The 24639-nt window shown below is 55.0% G+C and overlaps 1 protein-coding gene across 3 annotated transcripts; it reads right to left on the bottom strand.

Annotated features, from left to right (window-relative positions):
• Positions 1-923: 923 nt before the first annotated feature.
• Positions 924-24301, bottom strand: ITPRIP (inositol 1,4,5-trisphosphate receptor interacting protein). Of its 3 annotated transcripts, none has more exons than XM_006938159.5 (2): positions 24109-24301; positions 924-4680 (listed from the first exon to the last, which is right to left on the bottom strand). In XM_006938159.5, the coding sequence occupies exon 2, from the start codon at positions 4665-4667 to the stop codon at positions 2808-2810; it is 1860 nt and encodes a 619-aa protein (XP_006938221.2). In that variant the 5' UTR covers positions 4668-4680; positions 24109-24301; the 3' UTR covers positions 924-2807. The 3 variants fall into 3 exon arrangements, with proteins under 3 accessions (XP_006938221.2, XP_019669356.2, XP_006938222.2); XM_019813797.3 differs by lacking the exon at positions 24109-24301 and adding an exon at positions 19092-19194; XM_006938160.5 differs by lacking the exon at positions 24109-24301 and adding an exon at positions 15221-18393.
• Positions 24302-24639: the final 338 nt, after the last annotated feature.

Below are 24639 nucleotides of genomic sequence, written 5' to 3' on the forward strand. Positions count from 1 at the left end.
CCTGGGCCAGACTCCTAGAGACTCCACTGCCGTCTGCAGCGTGGCCCAGAAACCTGCACCCAGGGGACACCCGTAATGTGTCTTTTGGGGCCATACCTGGTAAAACAGCCGGAACTGGATTTCTCCTGTGGATTCACCAGTATTTCCATCATTCGTTTTTTTTAAATTAAAAAAAAAAAAGTTTATTTATATTTAAGGGGGGCGGGGGGGGGGCAGAGAGAGAGAGGGAGATACAGAATCTGAAGCAGGCTCTAGGCTCCGAGCCGTCAGCACAGAGCCTGACACCGGGCTCGAACTCATGAGCCGTGAGATCATGACCTGAGCCGAAGTCGACACTTAACCGACTGAACCCCCCGGGTGCCCCGTTTCCATCATTCTTGTGGCCCTTCCCAACCTAACCAGCGTCTTGGCCTCAGGCCGCCTTACTCCTTTCCGTGTTGTCAAGAGGTGCAGCAAAATGTGGTTCTGGATTATGTCACACAACCAGTGAGCGGACGCCCAGTGAAGTCAAATAGGCTTGGCCAAGGGAAGAGCTTCCTCAGAGAAAGAGGCCTGGGGGTCCTCAGTGGAAATGCCTCAGAAGTGCCCTGAGGGACTAAAGCTTCCACTTAAAAGATCATGTCTTTCCTCAAAAACCAAAAGCTTCGTGTTCCTTCGCTCTCCCACAGTTGATTGCACATCATGCTCTGTGACATAAGGTCTTGTGCTGGTATCCACCATGTTCCTTCTGGAACTCTGTAGGCTGCTTCGAAGATGGGCTAGAAATGTTCTACTGCATTATCTGTAAAAGTTTCCCGAAAGTGTAAGAATCAAAAGGGAGTGAAAGCTTCCGATGGTCAACAGGAAACCCTCCCCACTCCCCAACTCTGCTCTGGGAACCTCACAGACTTCCTGAAGTAAAAACAAACACCGTGACCAGTTTCTACTTCTTGTAAGAATTTAATTCTTCCTTTAATATAAATAAGGCAGCACGAAACACCGAGAGCCCTGCTGCTCTCTGCTTCAGAAGCAGCTTTGCTGCATAAAGACCCCCATTTCCCCGCTGAGTTGGCATCTCTGAATAAACAAGAGGCCAGAAGGTTATTTTTCAGTGAACTTTCTTCTGGGAGCCAAGGGAGGTTCAGGCTTGGTCCTGGCTTCTGGAGGCTGGTTCCTGGCTGTGGGGTCTCCTCCAAGCACAATAAGATACGGATGAAGGAGGGGGGAATGCAAGGCACAGGCAATAATAAATATGGAAATTCAACCCGACTCTGGAAACAAGTCCCAACTGAATGGGGGGCCTGGGGCTACTGTTGGGGACCATGTGGGCACGCCCCTTCCCTGCAGCCCCAGCCGCCAGTCTGTGCAGTCTGACTCCAGCTCACACGGAAGGGTTCCTACAGGTTTCAGTGTTCCATCACAGCCCAGCCTGCTGCGAGTAAACCCTGTCAGGCAAACCGGTTGTCCATCTTCCAGAGCCCCTGGGGCCAGGTGAGAGGACCTCTGGGGTCAGGACAGGATCCTCTGCAGCTCATGGTGAGCCTGACAGCCTGGTGGAACGGGTAGGCTGTTCAGCAGGCATAGCCGGCTTAAACCCTGGAGGGGAACCCAGGTGCTGGTGCAGGCGCCCTCATTCTTGCCTCCCCCTCGGCTTGCTGTAAGGGTTACTGAGGCAATGCCATGAGAGGAACTCCCAAAGGGCCAGTGAAGCCACAAGTGGAGGAGGAGTGGCTTCCCAACCCCCCTAAACAGGCCTGGAGACAGGCCAGCGCCCACCACAGGCTCTGGCACCTGCCCAGTGACCGGGGCCCCCGGCTGCACTGAGGTGACCTCTCTGGGGTTTGGGGGCTGGGTCTGCACTACCGTCCCTGTGTGCTCCCAGTCAGCTGAGCCTCTCCGGGTCTTGGTCATCTGTGTGGCTGGCAAGGCCCCTTCCAGAAAAGAGGGTTCTGTGCAGTGAGGGAGCCCCACTAGAGAGAGCAAGTCTTGGGGCCAACAGATGGAGCTGGGTCTCCCCTGGCCTCCAGGCGCTCCTGCTTTGGGACCGAGACCCTGCTGAAGAAAACTCAGGGCTACAGCATCTGTCACTTCTCAGCTCTGCAACTTTCTCTAAACCGGGCATCAGAGGCCAGGCTGCGAACCAGACCAGAGTACCCTGGGTGTAGGTGCTATCCTTTATCCCGCTCACCCTGTGTCTCTTGGAGCTTCCACCTTCGGTATCTGCCCTCCCCCACCACGTAGAGACCGGCTGTGGAGAGAATACAGAGGGGTGAGGGGCCGTGGAGCTTGTACCCTGCACGGTGTGTGGCACCCACAGAGTTCAGCACACTGGGGGAAGAGGTAGGGTGAGGGGGTGCACCCTGAGACGTGTAGCTGAAAAAGCGGCCACATTAAACTTCTCTCTGCCACCAAGTACCCACTTCTGTGCAACAGAGACACTGGCCTCTTGGGGCCTCAAATCTCTACCTGGTCTTTTTTCCAAATAGCTTAAAAAATGGCAGCTGCAGTTAGATTCCTGTTTTGCAGGCTGTGGACAGAAGGTTGCAAATTCCCATGGCTGTCCCTATTAGTGCCTTGGGTGCAGATGGCCGGGGCCAAGAGTGACTGGAAACAGGGTGCAGGGTCTTAACATGCTACCCTGTCAGCCCTCCTAGAGATCGTCTATTGATATCCAAGTAAAGACTGGACCTAGGAGGTAAAAACTGCACTCAAATCGATGTTTGTGTTGTCTTTAACTTAGTGTCCCTGGAGTACTTTATCATCCTCTTGGCCATTTGTGGTGATCCAAAAGTAAGCTGCAGGGTGTCCACCAAACCCAGACTGTAACCTCACCAGTAGGCCCCAGTTGGCATGAAAGCAAACCAGCTTCCAGTGTGGGATTCTTTCCTCCGGGCTGTAGGGCCTGGATTCCCTGGCGGGCTGAGGCTCCCAACAAAGCCCACTGTTTTCCCAGGACAGGCCCTGTAGACACCCCCAGAGGTGTGGACATGTGGGGCGTCCTGCACCCCGGCCCTCTGGGTCCTGGATACTTTACAAGACAACAGCTTTTGGGGCAGGCTGGCATGGTCTGAGGGGATATGTAGGGAATACTCGCTAATGAGCACTGGGGCGTTCTTGAGCATCTCATAGAAGGAGTCCACTGTCTTCCGGTAGAGACTTCGCTGCAGGACGAAGGGCCGGAAGAGGTTGAGAGGCTCGGCCCTGCGAACGGCCTCAGGGAGTCCCATGGCATTGGGCACCTTGCGGTTGCCAATGAAGAAGTGATGGAGCTTCTTCTCCAGCAGGCTCTTCTCCAGGAATCGGAGCAGCTCGTGCAGGCGAGCATCGAGCTGCCCGGCCTCCCAGTCGGCGGGCCGCCGGGAGACCAGCAGGTGCAGGAGGGCTGTCTTGAGGTGGTAGTTGCTGAGCCCACTGGGGCCAGTCAGGCGGCTCTGCTTGGACAGCAGGAAGGAGGCGATCTGCAAGCAGCTGAGGTGACAGGCACCCTCAGGCAGCGCCTTCGACGTCATCCTGAGGAACTGTCGCTCGTAGACGGCAAAGGACAGGAGCCAGTCGGTGCTGGATGCCGGGGCGTCCCCAGAGGGCTCCCTGGGAAGGTGTGAGACAAAGTACAGGTCCGAGTCGTCACACTGGATCACAGGAATCAGGTTGAAGGGCATGAACTTCCCTGAGCGGAACCTGATCTTGAGGGACCCAGGGGAGTCCAGCTGACCAAATGCCAGGTCGAACTCGTATTTGTGGGCAATGCGGTGCCAGGCTCTGGTGAGGGCCGTCTGGAACCATTTCATGACCTGCATCGCGTCCAGGTATGGGGCGCCTCTGGCACACAGCAGGGTTTCCACCTCGCTGCCTGGCCGTGCCAGGCTCTTCTTTCCGTGGAGGAGACACAGCATGTCTTCCCCGAGCTTGGTCTTGTCGCAGATGCAGCCCAGGGGATCCTCGTCGGCCCGGACCACCTTGATCTGGCCGTAGCCCTGGCGATCCAAGGGCACGGGGTGGCGGGAGCAGCAGAGCTCTGCGTGGAAGTGGTAGGGCTCGGGGGGCATGAAGGGCACGAAGAGGTCGCACAGCAGAGGCCTGTCCACCTGCCAGTTCTCATACATGCTGTCCACGCCAATGAAGTCCTCCACCTCCATGTCCGTGTCGCGGTTGCAGAGGCTCCTCAGGGCCTCCAGCAGGTCATCCACAAAGCCTTCCACAAACTCCCGGGTGCGGGCCGCGTCGGCTGTGGCCCCCCGGATGCAGCGCTCATAGAAGTGGTTGAGCGTGCCCTTGTTGGGCAGGGTGAGGCCCCGGAGCGGGGCACCCTCCAGGCCGGGCAGCTCGTCCTCGTCCCCGCCCGGGCACTCGGGTGAAGGCGCGTCCTGGTGGTCCTGCCGCCACACCTCGATCACCAGGAAGAGGATCATGCACAGGGTGCTCCACAGGTCCCAGGCCGTGCGGCTCTCGTTCTGCTGCTGGCCTTCCTCTGCCACCCGCTCCAGCGCCTCCTTCTCGGCCGCCTGCCGGGCCACCTCCTCCTCCAGCCGCAGCTGCTCGAGCTGCAGCTTCTCCTGGTGTGCCTGCATCTTGCGGATGATCTCCTCCTCGTTCTCGGGGACCGTGGCGTTCTCCCGCGGGAACAGCAGCGGGTGGTTGATGATGGCTGTCACCACCACCAGACACACCCGGAAGAGCCCCAGAGCCATGGCTGCAACTTTCCTGTCACACAGAGACACAGATCAGCGGTCACGCCCAGCATCTCTCCGTGAGGCTTCTTCCCCGGACCCTTACACCAACCCCTGCCCCATGGAGCTGGTGAATGTTTTATGGCTCTTCTCCCACCCAACCCGCAGTCTCCTTGTGTGCTTCCGTGTAGCCTTGGAAGAAAGAACTGCAAAGAGTCCCACACCAGCAATCCTGGCTGAGCAACCCACAGAGACGGCCCTGTTTCTGTCTGCCCAGGTTTTCCTCTCTCTGGCAGGAGCAACCCACTTTCCCCAGCAGTCAACCATTTTCTGCTCCCTGTCCTATGGCTTGGGTGGATAATTCCACCCCGGCTCCAGGGAGGAACATACAACTCAGGCCCAAGCTACTCCCTGCCCCGACAGTGTGGATTCAGTGAGGAGCAGAGGACCTCACTGGGGCCAATGGGAGGGAGGCCCAGGTAGGATTTGTTGGGGCCGATGGGGAGAAAGACTTGCCCTGTGGCCTTCGTTTGCCAGGGAACAAGATTATAGCTGCCGGTGGCTCTCCAGCTGCCTCAAAGGGGGGACTGCTTGAGAAAGATGCCAACATAGACAAAAGCAGACTCTCTGGATCCATTGCCTCTGGACTTTTAAAATCATATAAATCAATGATTTCTTTGCTTTGTTTCAATCAGTTTGAGTCACTTTTCTATCACTTCAACCCATCTCCCCCCACTGAATTCCTTGTGGCAAAGGTGTCTTTCCTCAATGCAGTAAAGCCTAGTGGTTGAGAACAAGAAGGCTGAGTCCCAAGCAATTAGCTGTGTGACCTTGGGCATGTCAACACATCTCTCTGAGACCCAGTGTCCTTACTGTACAAGAGGAAAGCCACAGTAGCCACAGGGTCACAGTACTGATGGATGCCGTGACCCGTGAAAAGTGGGTACACAGCAGTGGATGGTGAACAGCATATATTCATCCAATAGCAAGTGCTTTTGAAGCAGTTTTGGGCCCTTGTCTTCCCCCGCCGTAAACCTCTCCTGATATGTGAGGCCTCACTCCAAATACAGACACTGACCTCCTGGCCGCCTCCTTGGTAGAGCTCTCCCCAGGGCCATCTTGGAGACAACCAGAGTGACTGAGCCATTGGATTTGCTCTCATGAATCTTCTAAACTTTAAATCTGACTTCTTAGTGTGAAGGGCAATACTCCATTCCTCCAGGACAAATGGGAGTTTTAGATCTCAAGTGACCTTTAGGGAAGAGCTAACCCCATTCAATCCTGGGAGTTTGTTAGACACGCAAAACCTCGGCCCCATCCCAGACCTACTGAACCAGAATCTGCATTTTAATACCATCCACATTAAAGTCTGAGCCTTCTATTACACCCTCTCCTCTCCTAGGCAGGAAGCTTGAGAAGTAACAACGGGCCTTTTCCATACTTGCCCTGCTCCCCCTGCCTGGGACCTCAGCTAGGAGGGCAAATGGCCAAATGAGGACGTTGTCAGACAACAAAAAGCACAGAGGGCTCCCCTGGCCCCCTGTATGCCAACACATGCTGATAGGAGCTTTTCCATTTTGCTTGAGCCCCACTTCTTAACCTTCAACTTGCACCCTTAAAACCACTTGTTCGGGTTCTTACCCTAATGGTGCCAAGGAACAGGTATGTGTCATCAGGTAAAGAAACCTCTGCAGATTCTGGCCAGCGGTGCCAGGATGTACACGACCTGAGTTGCCACACTTGGGTAAAGCCTGCTGCTCAGATGTGACTCCATCCTAGACGCAGCTGGACACGCAAGCAGGAACCAAAAGAGGGGTCCGCCTGCAGCCGAATTCAGTGTGCACACACACTCAGGCCTCAGGGGTGCACTTGAGGAGACGGAGGACAGGAGAAAGTGGAGGAAGTCAGACCGGAAAGTGGGCGGGCTGAGGAAAAAGTACAGGGGGCAGCTAGCCAGCTTTTCTTCCCCAAGACCAGGAGCAGTGTGCTAGAGAACTGCAGGAACAGGTCAGCCCTGGTTTCCACATTAGAGACACATCAATGGAAAGTTTTGCCAGGGTGGTCCAAGCCTGGCTTATTAACACGGGTCAGGGTTTTAAGATAAAGGTGTGCTAACAGGCAGAGCACCAGGCAACAGCCAGTTAGCAGGTAATTTGGGGGTGTTGAGGACCTTGAGGGCCCCTGTACTATAGGCCACCTTGGGCACGGCAGGCCCTGACAAGTCACAGTAATAATCCTGGGCAACCCCTGACCCGGGAGGTTAGTCTTCATGTGAACTCAGGATAGGCTGCTACTGAGTGGGCAATGGCACCATTGTCAAACCTTAAGACTGGGAAGTCTTCCTCCTCCCTCCCCAACAGCTTCCCTCGGGCCCTGTTCAAGGGCTGTAATGGCCTCCTTGCACTGCGATAGGCAAGGTTCAAAGCTCCAAATGAACTGGAGCCATCGACTCTGTGTGCAAGGGGTTAAGAGGACGGATTCCAGAGTAGACAAGACAGAGTCCAGCACATGCTATGTGACCTTGGACAAACAACTCAACTTCTTAGACCCTCAGTCTCTTCATCCATAAAATAGCAATAACATCTGCCGTTGCAAAGCTTGAACGAGGTAATGCATATAAAGTACTTAACCAAAAAAAAAAAAAAAAAAGCTCTTAGCTTTCCTCAGAGCAAGTTTTCTTATAAAAGTGTAGCTGTGAAGTGAGGGGATGGGCAAACACAGTGAACCTGCCTGCGGGGGTTCCTGATGGGCCACACAGGTGCCTCTACAAGGTACTCAGGAGGATGCAAGCGGCCCACAGTACCACGGACAGGTGGACAGCTGTAGGGTTACAAGACTTGCTGGGAGCCTGAGGGAGAGGGTGACAAAGTGGAAAGAGCCTGGGCTATAGAAGCAGACAGGCTTGGGTTTGAAACTTTACTCTTTGCTGAGTGGTCTTGCTTCTCCAGGACTCCACTGCTTTACCCGTGAGATGGGGCTAACAGCAGACCCTCCTTCACAGGGAGGTTGATTTAAGGGAGATAATTCATCTCAGGTGCTTGGCACAGAGTAGATGCCCTACAACATCAGGGCCTTCCCCTTAGGCCTCTGCAGGCCTCTGTTTTCTCACCTGCTAAGCACACCCTGCCAAGTCCTAGGAGTGCAGAGCAAAGCACGCTCAAAAGTGCTGTGAAAGCACAAAATGCTCCCCCAGTATTGCTGTCCCTTGGCATGCCACTCTGCCCACCCTGCCCTCCGGCAAAGGGGAGAAGGCTCTGGAGGCCTGGATCCTCCTGGAGGTGGAGTTCTGACTCAGTCCTTACTTAAACCACAACTCCCTCCCAGGGATCAGATGAGGTATAATTTTGCTTTTAACGTGTGGATAGGCCGGCTCTGCCTATGGCACCCTAAGGGATGGCGAACAGGCCGTGGCCACTCAGTGCTCACTAGATGGGGCCGGGGTGGATCCTCTACTTTTCCTCCCCAAAACAAACCAAAGGGAACACTGCCCTGGGGCCACCGGGCCAGAAGAATGAGAAGGAACCAGAGTGGTGTGAGTCTTGTTGGAGACCAGAGGGACAGACAGGTATCTGGGAGCCTCTCCCAGAGCCATGGATATATATGTGCGCCTCCCCCACCCTCCCCAAAGGGCCCCTTTCCCCCAGTTTGAAAACTGTCCACCTCTGCATTGGCCCAAGGCTCTCAGCTCTACAAGGCTGCCCCAGGCATGTGGTCCAAGACATCGATTGGGTTTGGCTTGAGAATTAACTTGGGTTCCTCTGAGGGCTTTTGTCTGTCTGCTCGCCAGGAAGCCAGCAGGAAACCTGCTGAGTTCCTCTCCACCGCTGCCCTTGCCTACAGAGTGCAGTGGCCCATGCAGGTCACAGCTAAACTTAGCCTGGCAAAGGGCCAGGGTCACGAGGCAGCAGGGGCTGGGCAGAAGGCTGCAGGTGGTCAGCCCAGACTAATGGTTTTCTCAGACCCTTATTCTGAGCCCGGCCGGAAGCCTCAGACTCTGGGGGAGAAACCCCAGATGCCCTCTCTATTCCCTGGGGTCTGTCACTCCTGCATCCCCCCGCCCCCACAATCACAGCTTAATCCAATGAATGCCACTAAGAGTTGTCTAATAGACATATGCTTCTGTTTATCAAGCCCTCACTAGGATGTGCTGGGTGCACAGTGCCCCCGCCCTCCATAACCTTCTACATGGTGGGTATTATCCTGGTTTCACAGATGGATTAACCAAGCCCAAGAGACAAATTTTCTAGCCACACTACGAGAAAAGGCGCAGCCAGGTTGAGATGCAGTCTGTTCTGTGTGCTTCCACTTGCACAGCCCAAGTTCTTTCCACCCTGCTATGTTTACAAAGCACCTACTACGTGCAAGGACCATGCTGGATGCTGCAGGGCCCACACAGATGAGGGCAGCATGATCCCAGGCGGGAAGAACACCACAGTTCATGAGCGGAGGCAGACAGCCACCCGGGACTGTCACAGAACAGAATGAGCTGTGGGCATAAGTGGTACATGAGCAGTAGACCACTAAAACGCAGAGGGAGAGTTTCGTTTCTGTTCTTTGGGGGCTCCTCCTTGTCTGTGGACCTTCCCTGTGCTCACTGGCTGGGGAGATGTGGGTGTGCAAGCCCTCGGCCCATATCCACCCAGTACCCTCCTTCCAGACAAATTCCTACAACAAACCTGAAGCAGTGAGAGCCTGTGTCCGGCCCCACGTGTTCATCAACACCCCTTCTGCCCCACCAGCCACCTACCCCCACCCAGAGCTAGCTGGCTATGGCCTCAGCAGCAGGGGTGCCCAGGACCCATTTCTCAGCAACCAGCAGTCCCCCGGGACGGTGGTTCTCAAAATATGGTCCCCACTAAGCAGCACTGCAATCACCTGGGGACTTGTTAGAGATGCAAATGTTCAGGTGCAATCTCAGACCTGCTGATCAGAAATTCCAAGGCTGGGGCCCAGCACCTGGTGTCTTACCAAGCCCTTCGCGGGGGGCGGGTTCCAGTGCCCACTCAAGTCTGAGAACCGGCCCTGCCCAAGCCAGGCAGGTCTCCAGGGAAGAGGAAGGTGTGGCTCCTGCAGTGTCACGGCAGCCCCGACCTGCAGCTCGCCAAGGCCTTGCCCCACGCCCAGCCTGTCAGGTGCAATTAGCTGTGCTAATTACAACAGCAAAAGTGGCCCCGTCCCTGGCGTCATCTTCAGAGCTGAAAGGAACAGCTGAGGTCGTTTCTTTATGAAACAAAATGAAGGAGGTGGGTTGGTGGCAGGAGAAGCCACCTGCAGTCCAGGCCCCGTGGGGTTACTGGGCCCTATCCCACTGCTTAGGCTCTGCACCCTCTGAGGAGGCAGGGGCCAAGGGAGACCAAGCTGTTGGTAAGTTTGGGCTGAACCCCTACTGTGTGCCTGGTCTTGTGCAGGTACAAGGTACACAGTTGTTTGGGAGAAATAAAGCCACAAATTTAATAAAGTCAGAATTCAATGTTGTACTCATCTAAGCCCCATTTTATAGATGAGGAAACTGAGACCTAGAGAGGAGGCATGCCCGACGAGGAGGGCAGGGTAGAGGCGGTCCCAGTAGGCATCACCCTGTGGACCCTCACAGGGGTTCCCGCACAGACCGGAGAGAAGTGGTGCTTCTACTTCTGCCAAAATTTACAAGGCTGAGCACTCTGCATGCATTTTGTCATTTGATTTTCAGAACATTAGTCAGGTAGCTGCAACATCCTATTTTGTGAAGAGACTGACGACCAAAAGGTCCACTGTGTGACTTCTAAGATTCCCTGTCTGCAGTGAGCCTGTCCCCCTCCTTCTGCTCTCCCTCCAACCTCCCAGGGCATGAGCCCTACCACCTGCCAGGCATCACTGCCAAGGACGACTGCCCAAATCATCCAGGTTGGCTGTGCCCCGAGTTTCCCAGACCTTGAGGAAACAGGACTGTAAGGCTGAATGCAGAGCACGAATTTGACCCTGAGTCTTTGTGGTGGTTTGGGCCCCATGAGCACACAGTCTGTCTGAAGCCCTGGGGGGTTCTCCTCCCGTGGTCTGGCCTGTCTCACCTGTGACTGCACGCCTCCCTCTAGCAGAGCCCACACCGCACACTGGTGTCAGACAAGCTTCCCTGCCCAGCCCAGGGGCATCTTCATTCAGGGCCAGCTCAGGGGCCCCTCCTTCGGGAGCCTGCCCCTTGGTGCAGGCCACCTTCCTGCTCTTCCCTTGTGTCACTTCACCTACCAGGCCCTGCCTTCCTGGCTAGTTTCAGGAAGTTCCGAAACTGAATGTCCTCCTGCCTCCTTCAGCACCCATTGCAGGTGCCCGATATGTTGGAGCGGACTTGATCACGTATTAGGGAGGAGACGGCCGCTGCGGGAGCGACATATCTCCACAACCTCTTTCCTCGTCACCTAACTCAGGGCCGGGGAGAGGGGCACAGACAGACTCAGCAGAGATGGCCCCCACCCTTCCAGGAGAAGAGTCCTCTGCAGGAGAGGAGAACGGCCTCACCAAGAGCATCTCTTGCTTCGGTCACTCTTTGCCTGCACCTCCATGGGGGTGGGGACAGGGGAAGGGCTGAGCAAGGGGCCGGGCCAAGGTGGCCTCAGGCCTGGGTAAGACAGGGAGCGGCAGGCAAAGAAAGGAAGTGAGGAAAGAGGAAGGAAGCGGCCCAACAAAGCATCATTGAGAAAGTGGGTAGGGGGGGTGAGGTTCTAGGCCCCAGTGCCTCCTCTTCTTAGTGTCCTCCCAGCCACACCCATCACCTTCCACCCACCCCTCCCCCACAGCAGGACCTTTGCCTTGGCCTCTAACCAGGCTCACCTTCCTCCTGCCTGCCACCCTCATGGCCCCTGGGTCCCCTCCCTTATCATCTTTCAGTCACCCTTCCTGAAGGCAGGGGTTGTAAGACCACATGTGGGGGACGGGGGTGGAGAAAGACCCCCACAGAAAATGGGCAGGCTGCAGAGGCTGCACATCTAAGGGATGGGGATGGAGTGGATGGAGTCGCACAAGCTTTATCTAAAGGCCAGAGCCGTTACATTCCATGTTCTGTGTGCCAAGAATGGCGTGATCTCGTTTTTTTGTTTTTTTCCCCCAAGAGATTTTGGGATTTTATCCCAAGATAAATCTGAGATCTGGATTTTATCAATATCCCTCAATTTTACACTTGTCGGGGGTTTTTCAAAAATTCTTTGAAAACCATGGAAGCCAAATAAAATGTCAGCAGGCCACCTAAAGCCTGTGGGCCCTGGTCCACAGGCCCCTTTCTCCTGTCCAGTTCCCCCCCCCCCCCCCCCCCCCCCACTAAGCATCCCTCAAGGCTGCCCTTGACCCTGGGACTCCTTACTCTTCCCTCTCAGCAGTACCAGCACCTACTATTTCCTCTGTGAACAGGACTCCCTGAAATAGCCCCCTCGGCTCAATCTTTGTCCCCAGTGTCTCCCAGTCATCCCAGCAGCCACCCTCTGAATAATCATACCCGGCATTTATGCGGGTTGGCTGTGTGCCAAGCCTGTGCCAGGGATTTACATAAAGGGCTTCCCCACAGCCTCTCCAGGAACTAGAAGAAAATAGAGACTCTGTAGCTTAATGGGTATGCACTAAGTAGCACCTGGTATTACTGTCTGAGGTCTGTGGTCTCCTGGACTGGAGAACCGGATCCCCACTGTCCCCCCAAACCCCCTGCCAATCCAGGGGAGACCCATACTGACTAAGCAGAGATCTGGGCTAGGAAGAAGCAGGGGTCAACACTGGGTCCTGGTAGGGGTAGGGGAGAGGGCAGAGAGGAGAGGTACCCCCACCCCTCCACGCCCAGTGGAGAGCCCATGGCAAAGTTTACACTGTGAGGGGAGAGGTATTCTCCCCAAGGTAAGGTCTGCTGTCTTTGCCCCATGGCCACATTGGCCAGACTCACAGTGGGTGCCCAATCACACCGGCCAAAGCACCAAGTTTCCTCAAGGCCTACTTCTGGAAGAGGAAGGGGTTTCCAAAAAGTTACCAGGATGCCAACCCCATTCCCTGGTCCTGGGACATGCAGCTGGCCAGCCCGAGTGCAGGAGGGACAGGGGCCTGGACTCCGCGGATGTGGGTGGGAGAGCCCACATCCTTCCTGTTCCCGCTCCTCCATCGGCAGCTCATGTGCATCCCTTGGCACGCAACGGACGGGGACGACGGGGAAGCCATCAATCTCCCAGGAAGGACACGGTGTCCTTCCGCCCAGCCATGCTGCCTGATGCCGATGCCCCCACAGCACGTCATGGGAAATCACAGCGTCCTGGGACAGACAGGCCGAGGCTCAGCATCTCACAGGCTAAGGCATGGCAGTGAGGCTTGCAGGCCACAGAGACAGGAAGGGGCTCCCCCAGCAGCCGTGAGTCTGGGCCCACATCCAGCTTTCTCTCGTCTGTGCTCCCCAGGGCATCTCGAATCCAACATTTGCTGCAGTGTCTTGCATGGTGGCCCTCAAAAACATAAATCCATGTGCTAACACCGAGACCCTGTGAATGTGACTTTAGTTGGAAGGAAGGGTCTTTACAGATGTAATTAAATTAAGGATCACGGAGACGAGCTGGCCCGGGATTACCCAGGTGGGCCTACAATCCAGTGACAAGTGTCTCTTAAAACAGAAAAAGAGCAAAAGGACACAGGAGAAGGTAACAGAAGGCAGAGGCAGAGGCTGAAGGGAAGCTGCCAGGCCCGGATGGCCTGGAACCACTGGACGCTGGGCGGGGCAAGGAGGTACCCCCTCTTGCAGCATCCGGAGGCAGGGTGGCCCTGCGGCGACCTTGATTTCAGACTTTGGGCCTCCAAAGCTGTGAGAGGATCATTTCTGTTGTTTCACCACCTAGTTTGTGGTGTTCTGTCAAAGCAGTCTTGGGAGACGAACAGAGTCTCAACGCACAGTGCAGCCTCCTTGCCCCACCCGGCTCTGACGCAGCCTTTGCTCCTCGCCTAAACTCGGGGCTCCCCACCCCAGCTGGCACGGACCTTTGCAAACAGCTCCTCTGAGCTCTAATTTCCAGCCACCCTCGGTGGCCTCTGCCTCCCTGGAGGTCTCCCTTCCCCCATTTCAGTGGGTTCCAGTTTCCATGTGACACAGGTCAGAGCTTTGAGATGACGTTCAGGGCCTGGCCCCACCCAGCCTTGGGGGACGCGTCAGTTCCCTTCCTACTGGCTCTGGCTGATTCAGATTACTGACTGTCCCCCAAACACCTCCTGCGCTGCCCCAAATTCCCTACACCGCTTCCACACCATGCAACCAAAACCCTGCCGGACAGTCCTCACACGAGTCCATCTCAGAAACTGCTTCCAAGAGCCTTCCTGAATCCTCTCCACCCTCAACTCCTGAGAGAAATCTTCTTTCTTGAAAGGGACACAGAACAAAGTTGGGGGAGGCGGGAGATGGCATATTTATTAAGTCCCTCTGAGCACAAGCAAGTCTGGTGCCTTGTGTCTGGTGCAAGGCATCTCCAGAGACGTCCCATGGCGGGTACCCCACAATGCCTGCTCCCCTGCCTCTTAGTTCGGCTCTTCGGTGCAGCGGCCCCACTGCACAGGCAGGAGCCCAAGGTGCTGAGAGGTAGGGCAGTCGCTCAAAGTCTCACAGGCTAAGAGCAGAGGGGCCAGGCACTGCCGTCTCCCCAGTTTACCCCACCTGCACCTCTGTCATAGTGAGCTCCCTGAGCTCTGGTCTTATCCCACTGCTTCCAGCCCTGCCTGCTCATGCGCCAAGGACACGTACGATCCTGGGGACCCACCGGCGTGCTCACATCCTGCACTCTAGAGACCCCTGCTTTCAAAAGAAGGCACCACAGGCACCCTCCATTCTTAGGAAGGATGCATTTCCTACAGCAAGCAGGTGTGCACCAAAGCATGTCCCTTGATCCCGGATTCCCATCTCAGACTTCTGGCCCTGAAATCGTAGGGGCACATGAACAATGGGAACACAGAGCTAACCATCTCTCACAGTGAAGCAGCCCTCATACACCGTCAGATGCTGACTTGGCTTGAGCTAGTATTTCTCAGAATTTCCCTCTGCCTCAGGGCCCCATCTCGCCCACAAGAGCACCGGCTGGGAGGGAGCATGAACACCCACCTCGGGCAGCGATGCCATGATGCCACAGCTCCGCAGACTTGCCCCCCTCCTCTCCCTCTACCCGTGTCCTCTACACCCCCTGCCCCCAGGCAGCGAATGCTCAGACACTTTGGCTGTGGGGCAGGGATGGGGGGAAGGCAGGCTGCAGGGACAGAAAGCAGGCTCCGGACAACAGCAAACATGCTGGCTCAATGCGGAGGGTATTCAAGGGGGCTGAGCAGGAACCAGAGAGAAAATACAAAGGAAAACAAAGTGGAGACAAAGCCCTCCCTTGGCCACCCTGCCTCCCCTCTCACAGATGAGCTGGGGATGGGTGGAATGAAACAGACTGCTGGGCGCCACCTCCCTTGTGATCCCTGGATGAGAACAAAGAGAGACCTGCTCACAAAGACAACCTGGCCTTGCAGGCAAGGGCAATGGCCCCCAGGACTTTTCCATGGCCACAGAAAGGCCAGTTCCCCGTCCCACCCTCCCCATCCTGCCGCCTCTTACTCACGTCCTGGCTTGAGGGATTCTGGCCCCCACACAGTGAACAGGCTGTTCTCCCACCCGGGTCCTCTGTGGCTTGGGCGGTACCTGACACAATGCCTGGGCCCCAGCTGGGCTGGAGAGAGGGGGAGAGGGGTGGGGAGGAAGGGAAGAGCGCTGGGCCTCCTGTACGTATGTGTGTACACACACACACACACACACACACACACACACACACACACACACTCTGTGCCTGCAAAGATCTAAAACCCCTTTCATCTTAATAAAGGGGAACAGCAAGAGACACAAAGAGAAGACGGAGGCCAACCCAGTCGTAAAAAACTTAAGAGTCTGTGGCAGGCCTCTGTGCTGCTGCAGGAACCCGGGCTGAACACCAGAGCCAGAGTTAGCCTGCCTTCCCCCACCAGGGCCGCCACAGTCAGGGCCAACCAGTTCTCCCCGTCCCGGAAAGCAGAGGGCCGAGACCACAAGGCCAGGAACAGTTGGCAAAATCACCCCCAGAATCATCTAGGACTGCTCAGAGTCCCCTTCCCTGTGAATTACACAAAACGGCATCCAGCCACAGGGATGGACTGAAGCCTGAGCCCTGCCCTGGTTTCTGCCCGGGGCTGTGCCTGGCACGTAGTAGGTGTCCCCAAACAGGTACAGCAGGTACCTGCGGGTCAGGCTGGGGCAGGCAGCAAGTAGACACTGACAATGCCAAGTTCACAGGACACACTCCACCCCGAGGCCACCCAGAGAGAAACAGCCCAAGGCTCTTCAGTTCAGAAGAGACTAACGCTTTGTAGAGGCTTAGTGTACAGGGGCAATGGAGCCAAGGTCTAGAATCAGAAGGCCTGGGTTTGAATCTCAAGTCTCTCACTTGTGGTGACAATAGTACTTCCTCGGCATGGTAGTCACATACATGGTCGTGCTCCATAAAGGACGTTGTTATCTTGGTGTTGGTATGGGTTTGTCTCTTTTGATTTGTTAAGTCCTGCATCTTAGGGAGTGCTCTAGGGACGGTGCGGGGGGGTGTTGGTCAACATCCCTGCAACACTCCAGAAGCCTGGGGACTTAGTCTGGTTGTCTCCTAACCTCCCTGTTTCTTTGAAAGACCCCAGAGGCTGCCACAGAGGGAGAGCAGGAAGCTTGGCCCCTGGGGAGACTGCAGCTCACCCCCCACTGCCACCCCAATCTGGCAGCATCAATAGAGACAGCGCCTCCACTCTTTCTGAGCACCTAGAAGGAGAAACCAATGCTGGTCCCTGATGCCTGGGCATTAAAGAGAGGTGCAGGCCATCCGCAAACACCTGCTGAATGGATGAAGTCAGGACCAGGGAAAACCCTCACTGTGTTTACTCCCAGGAGTAGGAATCTGAAATGGGAGTGGAGTGGGAGATCCCTGATGAAGTAACTTGTAAGTTTTTGTTTTTGTTTTTGTTTTTTTCCTTGGGAAGCACTCTGCAGTCAGAAAGTTAGCAAAGTGCTAACAGTTGTTAAGCGCCTTGGGAAATGTGAGCAAAACCCCTTTGCAGATGCAGCCCTGGAGACAGACCTCAGCGGCCTCAGGTCTGGACGGCCTGCATCTAACTGCAGGCTGACTCACCACCGATGTTTACCGAGAAGATGACCCAACCCAGGAGTGAACCGTTTATCTGACCCTCAGCTGCCTCTGCCCTTGACACCCACTTCCTTGCTTCAGACTCTTATAGAAATGTAAGATAAATGGAGGATTATAGGGTTCAAAGCAAATTAAGTAAGAAGTAGCAGAGGAGCAACCCTTGAAGAGTGGCAAGCCGTTCTCCCTTTCTGGAAAAAAAGACAAGCAAGCCCCATGGCCCTGACACCCCATGGGGGGATTTAGAAAATAGTGACCAATGTGTAACATTTATTGGCATTTTAGCATTGTGCAAGAGGCTTGACGTGAATCATCTTCATAATAAACTTCCAAAAGAGGCACTATCCTCATTTTACAGATAAGGAAACTGAGGCACAGAGTGGTGAGGCCACTCGCTCAGGATTGGGGCTGGGATTTGAACTCAGGACTGACTTAAGCCTCTGGTCTTCCCATGATGCTGTGCTGCTCAGTGACCTGGTATCTGTGAAATATTACAGTGCACCTACGGGCTTTCCTGTACTGTTTTGGGAAAGAAGGTGACAGTTTAGGTGAAATCTGGGCATGAAGCAGGGAATCAGACTTAATGAGCTTTCAAAGCTCCTCCCACCCAGAGATTCTGGGAGTGTGACTTGGGATGTCTGAGACCACTATTCACCCGAAAGGACGGTGCATTGGGAAAAGGGGGTGATGGCCCTCCTGGCACTGGGTAGTGTGTTTTGGTGGGAGGCGTCAGGGAGAAAGTGGCATTTTGGGGGCAGCACGCAGTGGGGGAGCTGAGGGATCCCTCATTCTCTTCCTCTCCAGCCCAGGCTCGCCTGGCTGTGGTCCTGCCCCTCTGGAACAAAGTCTCAGTGAACAAAGGACCTTTTCATGAACTTCAGTCAGTAGTCCCCTGACTACTTCTAAGGTTATTGAAACAGGCTCCCAGGAGAATAGTCTGTTAACAGCACATGGTTTTGTGCCAACAAGCAGGACTCAAATTATGACAACACCCTCCCTATGGTTTGGTGCAGGTTGGAAGGAGACTTTCCTGTATCCACCGCAGGGGAATGGCATGGGGGAGAAAGCAGGAGCAGCCCAGGATAGCTCCAAAGCGCAGCCCCCTCCCAGGCAGTGAGCGTCCCACCAGGTCATTCACCTGGAAGTGAGTCATTTGAAAATTGTGGCCTTGGTACTTTTTCCAGGACTTCCATCTGAGGATCTTAAAGTGCTCTGTATGTTCTCTGGTCCTGGCTGCTACTGTTTCCATTAAACAGGCAGAGAAACTGAGTGAGTCACACAGCAGGAGGGAACCAGGAGTGGGCGGTCAGCCTACTGTCTTCTAGCCTTGGACACTCTGACTTTGAGGGATTCAGCCCTCTGGCAGGACATAGTTGATACCCATGCCTGTCACTCCCCAGATCTCGGGTATACTTCAACTGCCTGCATGAACTACTGGGGAGGAAGGGACTTTCCATGGCTTTAGTTTAAGCCACCTGAAAGTCTCTGCATTTTTTTTTTTTAAAAAGCTTATTTATTTTGAGAGAAGGAGAGAAACAGAGAGAGAGGGAGGGGCAGAGAGAGAGGGCGGGGCAGAGAGAGAGGGAGAGAGAGAATCCCAAGCAGGCTCTGCACCATCAGCGGGTGCTCGAACTCAGGAACCATGAGATCATGACCTGAGCTGAAATCAAGAATCGAACGCTTAACCAACTGAGCCACCCAGGCGCCCCCTAAGTCATCTGAAATCCTATGGGGCATGCTAGAGCTGGTAAGAGGTGAGCTGGGAGACCTTGCTTTTGTTCCCAGCTGGTACCAGTTCCTGGCGCAGCGGATCCCAGACATTCCTCCTCTCTGTGTGCATTTCATGATAAAGCCCCATGAGGCCAATGAATCCCTAGCACACTGCCTTGCACATCGTAGGTGCACAGTAAATTCTCGCTCAAGCAATGAATGAAGGCTCTCTCTTAAATCAGTCCCTGTAGTGAGGACATAGGCATCCTTGTTCCCTACTTTCCTTTGGGGGTGAGGGTGAAGAAGGGAAAGCCACTTTCCTGATCTCCCCATCACTGCACCCCTAGCCCCCAAGCTCCCCTTCCAAATTCAGTTTGTAGAAGGGAAACCCAGAACCGTGGAAGCTGCCAGAAACCCCTGTAAGGAGTCATGCTCTTTGGTCCAAGTCGCAGCTCAGAGATCTATTCACTCGGGCCAAACCAAGACCCAGAGACCTACCACCAGCTGGCTCAGACCTCTGAACTGCAGCCCCTCCCGCATCCCCTCACCCAGCCCCTGAGAAACACACCTGTGGAGGTCACACCTTCTATGGTCTCTCCTTTCAACATGTGTCTTACAGTTAGGATGGCTCTTATTCCTCTCTCTACCTTAAGGTGGAGGTGTTGCCATGGGCAACAGTGATGTCACCTACCAGTTACTAACATTCTGCTGATGTCAAGGGGTGGGCCACCTAGATGGAGGGGGAATACACTTTCTTTGGGAAAATATCACAGGTCCCAAACTGCTGAGGAGGACCCTACAGACCTCTTGGGCACTCCCAAATGACCCTTGTCCTCTCCCAGAAAACCTAACCCTTCTCTCCCATCTGGATGCCTATTCAGGCCAAGACTCAAACCTGATTCTCCCTCTCCCAGAGCTGGATAAAAGGTCAGGACTAGAAGCTTTGTCCTCAGCTCTGAACAAACCACAGCTAGGGCACCGATGAGCTCCTTCCTTCTATGCATCTGGGACAGTCTGGGTCCCCACAGCCTTGTCCTTCAGCCAGACATCAGTGGCACTAATGGGGAAGCTGAGGGCCCAATTCGGCAGAGAATGTGGATCCTCGAACAACCTCTACTGTCTTTAAGATCTCATACTAGCCAAACTAAAAGTCTGTGCCAGGCACAGTGCTGAGTGCTTTCTATGCGTGCCCTAGGAGTGGTTGTCCCCATCTTACCAATGATGAAACTGAGGCTTGAAATAGTCAAAACACTTGCCCCAATACAGAAAACGTCCATACACTGAGCAGGGGAGCCAGGGCTCAACCCCAGTCCACCCTACGAAGGCTCAGGAGGGTCACACCTCCTTGGTGCTGGGGCACCCTGGAGACTGTGGCTTACTAAAGATGAGCCATGAGGGGACCTGGACAGAGATCACAGAGAGCCCTTTAAATCCAAAGAGGCCATTTGGGCAGGCCAAGCTGACCGGAGCCAGCCAAGGCAAGGTGCCTTAGTACTGCTTCACGCCCGTGTGCATGCAGGGGATGCTCTAAGTGGCCAGCCTGGGGTCTTTCACTTCCCCGAGCATCTGCGCTGATCAGGACCACGTTTCTTTGCTCTGTGCTTGGCTTCCTGTTAACCCAACCAGGCCGCCAGACCAAATCGTCTTAATTTGCATCTAGCATTCACATCCATGGCCTGGCCTTCCAACCCTGAAATGTACAGTGGTTAGCTTATGCAAATGAAACTATGTAGCTGGGAGCTAATGCTTATAAAGCACTAAACAAATTAAGTAAGTAAAATAAAAGTAGCTAAAATTATGCAAGAGGGAATGGAGAAATGCTATCAGGTAAACACTGTCCCCGAGGCACTGGCCAAGGAGACCTACACAGCCAAGCTGACTGGAGTACTGCTCTACCAGGCAGGTATCTCTCCACTGCTGAGAGGGCCACAGGAGTGAAGAGGGGCCCATGCTATTGGACACCCCTCTCCCTACCCTGCTTTGCCAAGCACGAGCTTCCCAGATCTTTGGTTTCCCATGTGGCTCGCCCGGGACGCAGGGACCAGAGACCATCTAGTCTGCATGATGGTCACACGTCTTCCAAATTAATAAAGAAGCATTCTAATTTGTACACCCACTCCTGGGAGCCTCTGGAGGTGACACAGTAGTCCAGGTCCAAACCACTCTGAAAACTGTGGAGATGGGGTTTCTGCACGGGCACAGCTAAGAGCTAGACCTTGGGCCAAGTGACAAGATCCAGGTAAACACCACCCTTTATGGCAAATCTGTGAAGGCACCGGCTGGTCCTTCCCAACAGAGTTGGAGGCATCCTCATGGGCCAAGAGGCTCGTTTGTTTAAAATACTGTCTAGAGACAGTATGTAGTAACATGCTCCATTCCAGCTAAGTAAGTGCTAACATGTATCCTGTGGAAAATAAAGGATCACATATATGGAGCTGTGAAATGGAGTTCTGGGAAAGATTTCCTGAACAAGTTTGGGAAGGGCATTTGCAGGCGAGTAGGACCTGGACAAGAAGGAAAGAGGGAAGAGATGGGGATTGGGGGTGGGGTGGGGAGGGCTGGATCAGCACGTTTGGACACTCGCCACCTCTGGCCACTCCTGGGGGCAGTCTCTGCCTAGGCCAGGGGCCCCGGGTAGCTGTGGCCTTCTCCCTCTGCACCACACCCAGGTGGCACTTACTCATCACCCTCCCATCGGGTCCCAAACTGGATTTGCCACCTCACAATGCCCGGTGATTAAGAAGGAAAGTCATTTGATGCTGGGGCCAGGCCTCCTGTCAGCCATCAAGACTGAGCTTGCTCTTTTTTTCCTCGCCTTTCTGCCACCAGATGAGTTTTCCATTTTTCCTCCATGTGAGCTGAGTGGGTACTTCTTCCTTTGACAAAGAAAAAAGCAACTGCTCTTTCCTCCTTCCCACAAGGACCCCCAACCAAACTAGCTTTTTAAGCTTAAACTGCTTCTTGCTCTGTGAATGTTCAATGACTGGGGCTCAGCTTCCAGGCTCCTGAACACTTTACTTCTCTGTGCCTTTGTTTCCTCATCTATATGAGGATCACAATACCTCCCTCATAGAACTACTATGAAGAGTAAATGAATTAATGCAAAGAAAATGGTTTTGGGAAAAAAAAAAGCTTGACAAATAAATGCTAAGCCCTCAATAATTGTTGGTTATCAGGACTGCTGGGTATGGTTGCACAGGTGGTGTACTGCTCAAGAACCTGGTCAGGGTGCGGTGAGGATGAATCCAGTTCACACGCCAATTGCCCAGCTATGAGCCTTGGCCATGTCCATCAAGACGAGGCCCCAAGGTGGCATCCTAAATGTCACCGAGGTGCCACCCCCTTGCTGAGAGGTGTATCTTACTCTAATTCACACAAGGGATGGAATAGGCTAGCAACAGCCCTGGCAGTTATTGTCAATCGCTGGCATTCCCAGAGAGATCTCCCTCCAGAACAAGACCGGATTAGAGGGGGGTCTGGGATAGACTGGTCTCAGCCATTAAGGTCCCACTCCTCAGCTGCCCAGCACTCTTGGAGCACTCGCCCCTCCCTTGGGACGCTTCTCGGTTGAAGTCCCGCAGCGTGCCCTACTACTTCATCCCTACTGATCCTCCCACAGTTTTGGATTCTGAAGCAACTCTCTCCTTCATAATTGCTGACGGCCACTTGTCTCTGCTGACACTGAGAACTTCCAGTTGCTGGCAGGTTACTCCTTACTTCTTATAAGATCCATCTCCCCGCCTCTCCTAGTCAGTGAGTCTTTGAGGTCAGACAGAGGAAGTCTTCCCCTTTCCTCAAGTGACAGTGCTAGAGAGTCCTAAAGGCCACAGCCTCATCCCCCTCAGCTTCTCCTCCTGGAGGTAAAATCATCGGTTCTCTCCCTTCTCCCCCACAAGATGCGCTCTGCAGACGCCCCTCACCATGCCTTCCCCTCTCCTCTGGACCAGTTCCCTTTGGCAGTGCTGCTGTCCCTGGCAAGAGGCAGCATGGAGAACTGAGCTCAGGGGCTCCAGCAGCCCGACCCCCACCCTTCCATAGGCTCCGCTGGTCACTGCCTCCCGCTGAGGCGTGTACCCCCTCCATCGGATGGAATTTCCCACTTTCTTTCTCTTCTTCCTCCCAGGGCTTCCGGAAGTTAAAAATACAAAACCATCTTTCTCCCAGGCAGTACTTTCTTTGGTGGGCAATTTTGCCAGAAGCCTCTACCTGGACGTTCTTCCCCGGGTCTTGCTCTCAGGTAAAAAGTTCACCCCCACACCCTCTTCTTTGTTTCCCTTTGAGCACTGCAGGAGCTGGGAGCCATTCCCAGTAAGGTGACAACTTCTAGGATGATGGCATCGGGTTAAGAGGTCAGATCCTCGCCCACTGAAAGCCAGAGCCTGAAATGGATGCGTCTTTGAAAATTATGGAGTAAGAGGATGGCATCTGAACAAAAGCCTTTCCATCCACTGCCAGAGAGCAGAGAAGAGACTCCGAGTAACCACTTTATGGTTACCCACAAGTGGAAAATATGAGGGCAGAATGGCCTGGAGCAGCAGCCGGCACAGGGAATTAGCAAACAATGAAAGCCACTTAGGCACGTAGGCTGGAAGGAGGACTCAAAAGCACAGCCTATTATGTTATTAATAAAGAGATGAATGGCGGCAATCCATCTGTGGCTGCCGAGGCGTTTTTCACAACCAACCTGGATCTGTAACTACACCAGGCTCAGACCAGCTTCACTCAGCAGCCTCTTCGAGGTAGAACTGGTTTGTAAAAGGGAAGGGCCCTGGGTCATATCCAAAAGAGTAACAAGCAAATGGGATTCCCAAACGGATTTAGATCCCAAAGACTAGGGTCCAGGATCTGCCAGTATCTGGGGCTCTTCCAGTTTTGAAAGGGGGACGAGGGGCTTTTCACACCAGGCAGAGGATGCAAAAGGCAATGTGCCGTCCCTGAGTGGTTCACTGAAATATTTTCCCTTCCTGGCTGGCAGCCTTTTGGTTTTTAAAGAGCATTTCGGAAGTGATGCCTGGCCCTGGGGCTTCGGAGTCCCTTCACCTGGCAGCCAGAAAGCTGGAGACACTGGGAGGGGGAGGGGGATGGGAGTAAGGGTCAGGCGGCAGAAAACTATCTGCGGCCACAAGAGAAAAGTTCGGCGCTGTGTGAGGTCCCCTCCACTAAGAGTCCCGAAAGAGGAAGCCGGCGAAGGCTTCGCCCGACCCCAGCAACCTCACCACTACAAACCTTACACCGAGAAAAAACAAGCTGCACGCCTACGGCCCCCTTCTAGGAGTGGCCGGGCCTGTCTTTCTGCCAGAGCACTCTGCTCAGACGGTGATAAGTAACAGGGCCACGGGGTCCGCCGCGGGGGCTGGAGCGGGGCCTGGGGCGCGCGGGACGTGCGGCGCCGGAGACCACGCGTCCGCCTCTGCACGGGCGCCGCAGCCGGGTCTCCCCCAGGCACCCAGCCTGGGGCCGCGCACCGCCCACACTCCCGCCGCCCGCACTCCCGCCGCCCGCACTCCACGCCGCCACCTCGGGTGCAGCGCCGTCGGCCCGCGGCCCCCCACCCCCACCCCGCGAGGTGGACGCGTCGGACTTACGCTGCCCTTAGTCCCACGCCCCGTCGCTGCACGGACCGCGCCAGCCCCGCGGCGCGCGCGCGGGTCCAGGGCCCGGAGGCCGCTGTTCTCGGGCGGCTTCCGTCGAGCGTCCCGCTCGGCACTTAGAAGGACTGGGGGCGCGACACCCCAGCCGGCTCCCGCCTGCTGGCCTCCATCAGCGCGGCCCTAAAGGCGGCGGAGTTACTCATTTCCTGGACGTCCCAGAAACTTTTTCCTCCTTATAAGAACAAAACACCCGCCTCTACTCGCGGCAGCGGAAACTTCTTAAGGAGGACCACGCGGGTTGCGGCGGCCGGCCCCGGGGTCGCCGTAGAGGTCGGCCCGTTGACCCCCAGAAATTTCAGAGAGGCCAGCAGGACTGGAAGGTGACCGGCCGAGCCGGGCTTTGGCCACCGGAGTAAACTGGGGCGGGTGGACAGGGAGTCGGGCAGGACGCCCTTAAAAGTCGGTCTGGGCCGGCGGAGTGGAAGGGGTTAAATCACTGCTAGTGGGCCGAGCGTTTTCCCGCGG

Source organism: Felis catus, chromosome D2 (genome assembly GCF_018350175.1).
Source record: "Felis catus isolate Fca126 chromosome D2, F.catus_Fca126_mat1.0, whole genome shotgun sequence".
NCBI classification, from domain to species: domain Eukaryota; kingdom Metazoa; phylum Chordata; class Mammalia; order Carnivora; family Felidae; genus Felis; species Felis catus.

What these genes read in the sequence shown, in the direction of transcription:
- ITPRIP (XM_006938160.5), bottom strand. Translation starts at nt 15,720, where the DNA reads ATGATTCTGGGGGTGATTTTGCCAACTGTTCCTGGCCTTGTGGTCTCG. An exon ending in AGAATCCCTCAAGCCAGGAC is followed by an intron (nt 4,681 to 15,220) that starts GTGAGTAAGAGG and finishes TCTGTGTGACAG; the next exon opens with GAAAGTTGCAGCCATGGCTC.